Genomic DNA, 12744 nt, shown 5'->3' on the forward strand with positions numbered 1-12744 from the left:
TAAAACCTTTTCTAAAAGGTTTTTGCCATAGGTGTGTGCACGCACAGAGAAACAGAGACTAAGCGGGAAAGTGAGAAATCAGCCCCCGGGACGGGGGGGATAGCCACACTTCAATCCCTTCTCCATTCTCCTCCTGGGATTTTAGGCGTGCACGCACATGTGCCCAGCATGAATTTCAGGTCATGTCTCGCTCTTTCTCTTTCTCCCTCTGATGAGCGCACACTCACTAAAATGAAAACGAAAAAAATAAACAACTGCGCTATCAGCCATGTGGGATACAACCACCATAACTACCACTCACAAGCTGACCCTAAAACAAGTGGTTTATATTTTTGCAAGTCTCCTTAATGAACAATTTAGTAAAACATAACTGAATGACCGTATTTTCTTCTGCATTAAAAGAAAATGTAAACCAGCAGATGGCATAATGGTTCCGTCGCTGGAATCCTAAGTAGCCGACTACAGTTCAAGTCCTAGACTTGGTAGCTTCAAACTCATGCCAGGTAGATGTGCATGCATGCCCAAAATTCTGAGCGGGGAATAGAAAGAAGGGATTGTGGTGTGGCCATCCCCCCTGGGGGTTGATTTCTCGCTTTCTGTCTTTCTGTTAAGTGCATGTGCCCTATAGCAAAAATCTCTCTGAAAAAAAAAAAGAAAGAAAATGTAAAACACATTCCATTAAAAAACAAATTGAGGGCCAATAGATAGTATGGTGGTTAAGGTGCTAGATCCTACATACCTGTCCTGGACCCGGAGGCTTAAAAAACATGCTGGGTGCATATGATGCATACCCAAAATCCAAAGAGAAAAGGAGAAGGGATTTCAGCATAGCCATGTGATTTCTCATTTTCTCTCTGCCTCTCTCTGGCAAGTGCATGCACCCTATAGCAAAAGCCAAAATAATAATAATAATAATAAGAGCCTAAGTTGAACCATTTCCCTTTGTCTTTTTTTTTTTTTGGAGAGGTTTTTGCTATAGGGCGCATGCACTCGCCAGACAGACAGACAGAAAGTGAGAAACCACCCCCCTGGGGGGATGGCAATGCCACAACCCTTCTCCTCCATTCTCCTCTCAGGAATCTTGGGTATGCATGCCCACGTGCTCAGAGTGAGTTTTAAGCAACCAGGTCTGGGACTCAAACTGCAGTTGAATACATGGGAGTCCAGAAACAAAGCTGTTATGGTCCCTCATTTCCCTTTGTCTGAATATTTCATATAAATAAGAATAAAAATTAAAATGACATTTTTAAAAAAAAGTTTTTGCCATAGGATGTGTGCACTCACTGGAGAGACAGAAAGAGACTAAGAGGGAAAGTGAGAAATCAGCCCCCGAGGGGGATGGCCACACTTCAATCCCTTCTCCATTTTCCTCCTAGGATTTTAGGCATGCATGCACACATGCCCAGCATGAATTTCAGGCCACTGGATCCAGGACTCCAACTGCAGTCAGCCATGTGGAGTCCAGCATCTATGGCCCCAACATGGCTCTTTGACATCCCCCAAACCCTCACTAAAATGTCAAATTCACCAATCTTTATGAACAAGAATGCAAAATAAAATGCAAAATAAAAAAGAATGAAAATGAAAGTTCTGCTCTTCCCAACTCTTTAAGCAGAAATGCAGATCACTATGGTCAATTACGTGGATCTGTATATAGATAAATATTCTCCAAATACTATTATCAACTTATCAACTTACTTGGAATTAGTGCTACTGGTCTTACTTTCAGGGAAGATCCAATAACAATGAGGAGATCAACTTCATCTTTGTCATACTTCATGGCTCTATGAAACTGTTCTGGTAAATTTTCACCAAAAAAGACAATCTCTGGTTTCATAATAGCAAGTGGTTCATCAGCTGGGCACCTAGGACATCGAGGAACTACCTGCATGTTCCAGATTTTGGTAGAGGTAGGGAAGTCAAGGGAAAACCATTAGGAACAGTTACTATTTCCACCCTTCATAAGAATGTATTTCAGGATTATCAATGAAAACAGAAAAGTTATCAATAAAATGGCAGAAAGGGGCTAAAGTGTCTCATCAGGGTAAAATGCAACATCTACCAATGCCGACCCAAACCTGTTTCCAAGTTTGCATCCGAGAGACCTCCCCAAGTACACTGCAAAGTGGACTATGGCTACTAGACCCTGTTGCTGTCTTCTTTCTCTCACTCTCAGAATAAACAAACTTGAAAAAAAATTAGGGAAAATAGGACACAACCTAAATATCAATTGTCAAAAATGGGTAGTTTAACACACAATGAAACACACAACTAAATAATATGTTATTTTTATAGTATCTGTGTAGCAGTACATCTAACATTCAAGAGTTCATCATATATTAAGAGGAAAAACAATAATGTGAGTATGCACACACAATGGACCTAATCCTTTAAATGCTAATATTTTCTTCTTGTACCCATTCTTCTGTATCAAAGAAATACCTTAAGGGGGAAGAAGGGAGTTTAAGGCAAAAGAAAAAAAAAGAAAGATCAGAGCAGTGCACAATTCCTCAACTATTTTGAGTGATAAATTACCTGATTAAAAATATCTCCTCGTACAGCTTCACAGTCAACTTTATATTTACAAATCAGGCAAGATGCTGTTGCAAAGGAGCCTAGAGACAACAAACATATACACACGCTTTATTAAAAGAATAGTTCACTATTAATAGAATAAATGTCTTAATGTAACACAAAGACTATATATAAAGTTACACCAGAAAAAAGATTGGGACCGGCCCTGCCTCCTAGTGGTCAAGGAAGCGAGATCTCACAAGGCTGATCAGTTTGAAATCCAGCCTGAGTGACCTAAAAAACACACTAGGTATGTGTGCATGCATGTCCAAAATCCCAACAGGCATAGACAACTGGAGAAGGGATTGCAATGTGACCATGCCCCACTGGAGGGGTGCTTCCCTCTCCCAGCCCCTTTCTCTGGCAAGTGCATGCTCTCTTTGGCCAAAAGAAACAGAAGTACATTAAGATCTGTTGGCTCACACAATTTAGCATCAATACCAATACTTCTAGTCTTATTATTTTCACATTCTACTTTTCTTACGTTATCTACAATTAGTTAGATAATATGATTAATCTCCACTCCTGGATGACAGCCTGTTTATAAAACTAATAAATTACACAAAGCCATTCTGAAGTTTACTAACCATGACACTGAATTATCCTTTGGATTCCTGCAACCTGTTCCAATGTATCTATGTTCTGAGTATAGTTGCGAAGTAATTTTCCTTCCTTATCTGACAAGGCTATGAATTTGTGACAGAGAGATGGTTGGAACTGTCCAGGATATATTTCCTATATAATGCAAAAGGCAGAAAAAAGTTTCCATTAATAAAATCAGTATAACAGATGTCACATGTTTAGGTTTAATTAAAAAAAAAAAAACAACTACCAGTGATAATCCCCATGTAAAAAGTTAAAAAACAAAATATGAGTTATTTTAAAGCATCTAATTGGGTATAACGCACACCTAACAAAGGATTATTGCTGTAATATGTATAAAACTCAGCAATTAGTGAACTTGACCCTTGCTTGAGGAAAAGGATAAAGTCAACCCATAAACATCTCTAATAAATGCCAATATAAATATTTTAATACAAGTCAGAGGTAATACACACCTTAATATATATAATTTTTGTTGGCTGCAAATTCAGATTTTTCTTTTAGTAAAAAAGGGAAAAGTTTAAACTGAAATTACAGATATCAAAGATATGGTGATTTTTTTTAACTAAAAAAAAGGTGCTGTCAACATAAAAATTTTTTTTGATTCATCATTCATTATAAATATCAACCTGTTGCAAGTTTAAAGCTAAAGTTTTAATTCCTTACCAAAATTGCTTTCCTTCCTCTGCACAGGCACATACTGGTATAGTATAGAGTTGCTCATGAATGTTGAGTTGCTGGATTTTGTGTGTGTGTTTTTCCCCCCAAATAATGCTTCAATGCTGTTTCTTCTTTAAAAACAAAGAATTCAGATATACACATGGCAAAAAGATCAGAGAAAAAGTATCAATTTTGGTCCTTCCAACTTTTGACAGTGTTTTTATTAAATTTCATTTAGTAAGTGACTATGGCAAAGGAAGTGTCTTTTCTACTTTTTTCTTTAAAGTAGTAGTGCTATTAACTACTTACTTCCTTACCATTCATTACAGGTTCTACCCTTTCATAAGGTTAGCAAAAATCTAGACACAACCATTCTGTCCATCAATAGGGAACTGGTTGTATAAATACGGTATATCCATAATAGTGAAAGTATGCAGCCATTAAAAAGAATGAGGGAATCTAGATGCACTGACCTGGAAAATGGTTCATGACATACATAAAAAAGCAAGTTAGTCCCCAGTGTGTATAGTTTGTTTTGTTACTAAGCAAAAATAAAAAGTATATGCACATGTAGATAGATATGTCCAAATAAACCAGATCAAGAGAAGAAGAATACAAACAAGTTGTAAACAGAGGTGGGAAATTTCACTTCTAATATTACATAAGAAAGTTTAATAATGAGATTACAAATGACTTTCTTACCTACTTAATACTGCAAACTTTTTTTTTTGGGGGGGGGAGAGGTTTTGCTATAGGGCGCGTGTGCTCGCCGGAAAGACAGAGACAGACAAAGAGACAGAAAGCAAGAAATCAACTCCCAGGGAGGATGGCCATGCCGCAATCCCTTCTCCTCCATTCTCCTCTCAGGATCCTGGGCACGCACGCACGCACGCACGCACACACGCCCGGTGTGAGTTTAAGCCACCAGGTCCAGGACTCGAACAGCAGTCGACTACCTTGGGAATCCAGCAACATAGCCATTAAGCTAACTGCTGGTCCCAATATTGCAAACTTTTTTAAAGAGAATTTTTAAAAAGGGTTTTACCACCCCCAAAGAGGAAGACAACTTCTACAAAAAAATAAGGTAATCCCAAAGTAACAGCTATCATGTCCATGTCTGCACAATACTAAAAATCTATTACATAAAAATGCAAAAACTTTGCCTTACATTCAAATGTTTATTACAAACTTCCCGAATAAATTCTTTGCAATTTAAGAAACAAGAAAGTGACTATTTTGGGACCAGCAGTTAGCGTAACGGCTATGTTGCTGGACTCCCACATAGCTGACCGCGGTTCGTGCCCTGTACCCGGTGGCTTAAAACTCACGCCAGGTGCATGTGCGTGCGTGCCCAAGATCCCAAGAGGAGAATGGAGGAGAAGGGATTGCGGCGTGGCCATCCCCCCTGGGGGGTGATTTCTTGCTTTCTGTCTGTCTGGCGAGCACACGCGCCCTGTAGCAAAAACCTCTTAAAAAAAAAAAAAAAAAGTGAGTATTTTAAAAGTATTGGGCCAGCTAGATAGAATGATGGTTAAGGCAGCTGGATCCCACATGGCCAACTGCTACAGGGTTAGAGTCCTAAATTCTGTGTCTTGTAAAATACACTAGGAGTGGGCCAGGAGGTTAACATGGTAGTGAAGGTGCTGGATTCCACATGGCCACTTCATTGTTCAAGTCTCAAATATGGTGACTTGAAAATAATGCCAGATGTGTGTGCCCAAGCCTCAAATCCTGAAAGAATAGAGAAGAGACTGTGGCATGTCCATGTTCCCTAGGGATAATTTCTCACTTTCCTCATCTTCTCTGTCTGGTAGGCGTATGCAACCTACAGCAAAAATCTAAACAAAACAAAACATGCTAGGTACATGTGCCCATAATTCCAAGAGGAGAATGGAGAAGAGATTATGGCATGAGCATCCCCACTGGGGGCAGGGGGGTGGATTTCCTCACTTTCCTGCTCTCTCTCTTTCTGGCAAGCACATGTGCCCTAGAGCAAACTTCAAAAAAAAAAAAAAAAAAAAAGAGAGAGAGAGAAAGAAAGAAAGAAAGAGAAAAGGTGGCAAGAAAAGAGCTTATTAAAGTATTAACGTTTCTAGAAAACCAAAAGTCACATTATGCTTTAGAATATGGAGCTATGCTATGGAAAACCACTGTTTACCCCCAGGACACTTTGTTTACTACATGTACATTCGGGAGACTAAATATCATAGTATCTTATAAAAGCACTTTCTGTAAACAGCTTTAAGAGTATTTTAACCAATACTAGAACAGGTGGACGACAGGTAAGAGGATCTGAAGTAGCAGGAAAGTGCTAACAGCATGCCAACACAGAATAAGAAGAGCATGGTCAGGGAGCAGGAGTACCAAGACTCCACCTTCCTCAAATTAACTCTGTAAACCTTAGTCCCACCTCCACTCCGTTTTAAGGATTAGGCAAGAAACACAGATTACATGTAGGCTTAGACTTGGTTCTATACTCCAGCTTCACTTTGTATCCAACCTATAATGGCTCAAGGTAGTTAGTCCTTAAAGTTACAAATTGATTCAAATACTTTGGGATAATTTATGAAAGACTTCTTTTGTTTTACTTTATAAGCCCACATTTTATGGATGAGAACCTAAATTGTGTCTTAAATAAGCCATGTGTGAGTTATTAATTTCTAACAATGTGAACAGAAGACCCCAATTCAAAGGTAGAAGTATAAATACAAACCCTCAAAACTAAAGAAACTCAATTTTAGAGATGTGATTTCTGCTAACCATCCTCCTCTCTCCTAAAGAGCAGAGGGAGGTTGTAAATAGTTGGTAAGAACCTAAAATCAAAATTCTCCAAGCTGTCAAAAAAATTTTTTTTTTTAAAAATCAATCCTGGTAAGAAAAATCCTCATAATCTCCACCTTGTTTCATTCATTCCAAAACCCACACTACCTTGAATAGAAAACTTTGTATCTTGATTAATCAATACTTAGTGCCAATACATTAGATGTTTGACAAGAAAATTTGACAACATTAAAAAAAGTCTGATTCCTTAGGAATCTATGGATCAGTACACTTTTTCTACACAGGGCCATCAGTTAGTAAATACTTTAGCCTTGTATACCACAAAGTCTCTATCTATGTGGTCTGTCAAAACTACTCAGCTCTGCCAGGGTACTGCAAAAGCAGCCACAGACAATACACACACAAATGGGTGAAACTCTGTTCCAATAAACTTTATATTTAGATACGGACATTTGAGCTTCATATAATGTTCATGTGCAAATATTCTCTTATTTTCCATTTACAGACTCTTACCTGGTGGGTGGGATTGGGAGATGGTGGTCAAAGGACACAAAATGTCAGACCAGAGACTAAGTTCAGGTAATCTATTGTACAACATGGTGACTATAGAGTATTAACAATGAATATCACATACTTGAAAATTGCCAAGATTTTAAATGTTCTCACCAGAAAAAAACGGTACGTATGGGAAGTAATGGATATGATAATTAGCCTTATTTGGCCATTCCACAATGTTTATACAAACCAAGATGCATTTTACACCATGCATACATATAATTTTTATTCTTCAATTAAAATAAATAAAATAACCAATTCTTAGTTCACATGATGTACAAAGATAGGCAGTGGGTCCTATCTGGAGCATGCATCACCCCAGTACTAACCAAACACAAGAGAATTTCAATTATTTAAGATAACTGTTACCATTTAATGAATTTTTGTTGTTAGGTTTTTGCCATATGGTGAGTGTGCTCGGGGAAAGAGACAAAGAGAGGAGGGGAAGTCAGGTATCACTCCCCAGGGGGGATTGCCATAACGCAATCCCTTCTTCTCCATTCTCCTCCTGGGATTTTGGGCACATATGCACACGCACACGCATCTGGCATGAGTTTCAAACCACTGGGTCTGGGACTCAAACCACGGTGGCCATGTGGGAGTCCAGTGCATTAACCACCATGCTATCCGCTGGCCTTCATTTAATGAACTTTTAGTATGTACAGGCATAACATGTGCACTCTCATTCATTTTTATACATTACTACTATAGGTGAGGATGAAAACTGGGTTTTCACTTGTTTAAAAAGAAAAAAAAAGTGTATGACACAGATCCTGTCCTAACCACAAAGCAAGCTACATATTTACTACATATTTACTACTACATATTTACTACATATTTACTACTACATATTTACTACTATTTTCTGATCTTGATATAAACTTATATACTCTCATTCCAAAGATTGGAGGGTGGGGCACAAAGTTAACCTGCCATTTTGATCACAAGACCAGCAAGTAGCAAAGCTATCATTCTGATTCAGTTTTTGTTGTTTTTGTGTGTGTCCTTGCCAGGGAGAAAGACAGAGAAGGTAGAATGCACTACTCATACAGAATGATTACTTTGCAATGCCTTCTCCATTCTCCTATCCTGTTGGAATTTGGGGCGTGCACACACAGGTCCCCAAAGTTTTTTGCAAGACACACGGTCTGGACTCAAAACCACTCAGTTGCCCATGTGGGATTTCGCTGCCTTACTTACCAGGCCATAGAGCCAGCCCTAAAATCCAGTTTTGATATAAAGCTCCAGTTCCTTTTTTAAAAAATTTTTGTTAGGACCAGCAGATGGCGTAATGGTTACCTCACTGGATTCCCACATAGTAGACCATGGTTTGAGTCCCAGACCCAGCGGCTTAAAAAACTCATGCTGGGAAATCCCGAGAGAATGGAAGAGAAGGAATTGTGACGTGGTCATCCCTACAGGGAGGTGATTTTTTGCTTTCTGTTCCTCTGTCTCTCTGGCAAGCGCACATACCCTATAGCCAAAAAATTTCTATAGAAAAAAAAAAATTTGTCAGAGGGCACATATGGCTCTTCAGAGTAAGAGAAAGCAAGAAAGCCCTCCCTCAACGGGGAATGGTCACATTGCAACCCCATCTCCATCTCTCCCTCCTTTCGGAATTTTGGGCATGTGCACACCCACATCTGGTGTGTTTCTCAAGCTGCTGGGTTCAGAATTCAAACTGTGTTATCAGCCATCTAGGATCCAGCCATCTTAAACCCTGTGCCATGGGTTGGCCCCAAAATCCTGCTCTTAACCACTATGTAATATTTACTGTCTTTTCCATTTTTGACCCTCAACCTTAATTCTCTTTTTTTAAATTTTATTTTATTATCATTATTTTAAAATTTTTACCATAGGGCCCACACACTCATCAGAAAAAGACAGAGGGAGGGAGGGAGGGAAGGGAAAGTGAGAAAGCAAGCTGCCAGATCTAGACTCAAACCACAGTGGGCCATATGGGAGTCCAGCACCTTAACCATGCCACCTGCTGGTCTCACAATCTCCATTTTCTATTCTTTTAGGCTAAGTATTATTTCTATTAGGTATTACAAAACCACTCACTTGTCTATGTGGGAGTTGGCTGCCTTAACTATCCAGCTGGATCTCGCATGGCCAACTGCTTGGTTTAAGTCCCAAACCCAGCAGAGTGAGGACTAGCAATGTGAGCAATACGCTGGGCATGTGTGGGCATGTGTGCCCATCTTCCTTGGTAGGTACTAGTTTACACTAGTGTAATAAATACTTTATTTTGTTCATTTCATGGAATTAATGGAGGATGAAATTCCAGTAAGCCTAACATAAAAACACTTTTCACAAATACGTATTTCCACAAATCAGTATAGAAAAAGAAAAGCACCAAAATTGGGGAGAGGGGAAACAGCTTAAAACAAAGAGGCATTGGGACCAATAGTTGGCTTAAAATTCACGCCGGGCACATGTGCGTGCATGCCCATCCCCCCTGGGGGGTGATTTCTCGCTTTCTGTCTGTCTGTCTGGTGAACGCACGTGCCCTATAGCAGAAACCTCTCCAAAAATAAAAACCAAACAGGCATTTCAAAGACACATAGATGGCCAATTAAAAAAAAAATCCAAACTAATAAAAATAGAACATCAACATGCTAATTTTTTACCTATTAAAGTGCTAGTTTTTAAACTGTCTTTTAAAAACCCCTAGATGAAAAAGGAAATAAAACACAAGGACCAGCCAGTGACAAGGTGGTAAGGCAGCTGGATCCCACATTGCCAACTGCTCGGTTTGAGTCCTAAACCCAGCAGTGTGAGGACGTGATGTGAGGAACACACTGGGCAGGTGTGTGCACGCATGCCCATCCTCCTTGGTGGGTACTTTTTCACTTTCTCTCCCTCAGTCCCATCTATCTGCTGAACTCTACTACTCTCGCACAAATTAAAAAACAAAACAAAATCCAAGATACAAATCCTGCTCTTAACCACTATGTAATACTTACTCTGCCTTTTCAATTTTTGATCCCTCAACCTCAATTTTCTCAATTTTCTTTTTTTAGACATATTTTATTGCAATCCCTTCTCCTCCACTCTCATCTCAGGATTATGAGCCCACATGCACACACACCCAGTGTGTTTTTCAAGCCCCAAGGTCTGTGACTTGAACCTCACCTTAAGAAAAGGTGACCTGGGGCCAATGGATGGCATGGTGTTAGGTGCTGGACTCCCACCATGGCCAGCTGTGGTTTGAGTCCCAGGCCTGTGGCTTGCTTTTTTCACCTTCCCTCCCTCCCTCTCTTTCTGGTGAGCCTTACATGGCCTGTAGCAAATGAAAAAAATAATGATGATAAATAAAATTAAATAAGTACTTCTTTAAAAAAAAGAAAAAGTGAAGTAAGGCCAGCAGGTAGCATGGAGGTTAAGGTGACTGGGTCTCACATGGCTAATGGCTAATGAGCAATTCAAGTCCTGGATAGTTTGAGAATCACACTGGTACATATGTGTGTATGCCCAATATCCTAAGAGAAGAATGGAGAAATGATTGCAGAATGGTGATCCCCTCAAGAAGTGATTTCTTTCTCATTTTCCCTTTCTGTCTCTGGTGAATGCATGGTCTCAGTGACACAGTCGTATACTGAACTGCACTGCTGAAAGCCACATGGTCAAATGCAGGTTTGGATCCAGATACAAACACTTGCTTGGTATAGCCAAGATGCTGGTAAGCTGTAACAGAAGGCTTGGTTGGTGAAATGGGCCATAACATGGTGAGACCCTGTCAGCTGATGCCCATTTCTATTTCTTTTGTGTACGCATGCACGTATGCATACTTTCTACTGAATTCATAAAAAAAGAAATCTTAGGCCAACCTGTAGTGTGGTAGTTGAGGCAGCTGGATGGATTCTACTTGGCTGATTGTGCAGTTCTAGTCCTAGCCCCGGCACATTGAAAAACATGCCAGGCTTGTGGGCATACACGCCCAAAATCCTGAATAGAGAAATGGAGAAGGGACCACGGTGTGACCACTCCCCAACTGAGGATGCATTCTCAGCTCTCCCCCTTCTCCAGCAATCTCATGTGTCCTCTGACAAAAAAAAAAAAAAAAAAGTTTCTAAGGACTGGGTGGTAGTACAGCAGTAATGTGTGACTTTTTGCAAGGCCGACCCATGTGGAAGAGTGGTGGTATCCAGTTTAAGTTCAGAAGCCTCCCTAAGTATACCAGACAAATGTGTGCCCATGATCCAGGGTGGCTAGGAATGGATCTCAGACTAATAATCCAATTGGAGGTACCCATTCTTTCTCTCTCATGGAAAAAACACTACTTGATAAACTTCAGTACATTACATGATAAACATTATGCGACCATTAGAAATTATATAACTGGGACTAGCAGTTAGCATAATGGCTATGTCGCTAAACTCCCATGTAGTTGACCGTGGTTCGAGTGCCTAAAACTCATGCTGGGCACATAAGCATGCATGCTTGTCCAAAATCCAGAGAGGAGAATGGAGGAGAAGGGATTGTGACATGGCCATACTCCCGGCGGGTGATTTCTCTCTCTCTCTCTCTCTCTCTCTCTCTCTCTCTTTCTGGCAAGTGCACGTGCCCTATAGCAGAAAAAAAACTTCTCCAAAAATAAAAATAAAAATAAAAGTAAAAGAAATTATGTAACTGTTAGGGGCCAGCAGGTGGCATGGTGGTTAAGGACAATGGACTCCCACATGGCTGAACAAAGTTCAAGTCCTAGACCTGATGCCTTGCTTTCTCACCTTCTCTCTCTCCCTCTGATCAAATTTAAATAAATAAACTTAAATAAAATAATTCTTTAATTAAAAAAAAGAAAAACATGCTAGAAGGTCAGCAGGTGGAGTAGTGGTTAAGGCACTGGACTCCCACATGGCCAACCACAGTTCGAATCCAGACCCGGCAGCTTAAAACTCACACTGGAAACGTGTGCGTGTATGCCCAAAATCCTGAGAGGAGAATGGAGAAGGGACTATGGCATGGCCATCCCCTCCTTAGGGTGATTTCTCACTTTCACTCTCTGTGTCACTGGCAAGCACACATACCCAATAGCAAAAACATCTCTAAAAAAAAGACAAAAGAAAAACATGCTAGGCACAGTGCATTGTGCCCCAAATCCTGAGATGAAAACAGAGAAGGAACTGCAGAAAGTCCAGACCCCCCTGGGGGGGTGGAACTTCTTACCACAACCCCCACACCATGAGCATACATGTCCTATAGTTTAAAAAAAAAAAAAAAAGATCACTAAAATACAAAAACCTGGGGCTGGCAGGTGGCATGGTGGTTAAGGGTACTGGATTCCCACATGGCCAACAAGTGGCTCGAGTCCCAGACCTGGCAGCTTGCTTTCTCTTTCTCTCTCTCTCTGTCCCTTTCTGATCAAATTAAAATAAATAAATAAAGTTAAATAAAATAACTCTTTTAATAAACAGATAATAAGACACGAAAACCCAAGGCAGCTGGTAAAGAACTTACTTTCATGATAAAAACATGATCTATATCCAGATATACTGTACTTACACTCAAACATATATACACACACACACACATATACATACACATACACACACACACACACACACA

The 12744-nt window shown here is 39.9% G+C and overlaps 1 protein-coding gene across 1 annotated transcript in view; it reads right to left on the minus strand.

Moving 5' to 3' along the window:
• The window catches only part of SIRT1 (sirtuin 1), a gene marked incomplete at its 5' end in the record, with an annotated part of 47324 nt that overhangs the window by 10530 nt on the left and 24050 nt on the right, over positions 1 to 12744 (minus strand). The window contains 3 exon segments of the mRNA XM_014587979.1: positions 1699 to 1885; positions 2536 to 2615; positions 3162 to 3309. Of these exon segments, the coding sequence (XP_014443465.1) occupies positions 1699 to 1885; positions 2536 to 2615; positions 3162 to 3309 (415 nt within the window).

The sequence above is a fragment of the Tupaia chinensis genome, unplaced genomic scaffold (assembly GCF_000334495.1).
Source record: "Tupaia chinensis unplaced genomic scaffold, TupChi_1.0 Scaffold000250_1, whole genome shotgun sequence".
Lineage (NCBI taxonomy): Eukaryota > Metazoa > Chordata > Mammalia > Scandentia > Tupaiidae > Tupaia > Tupaia belangeri.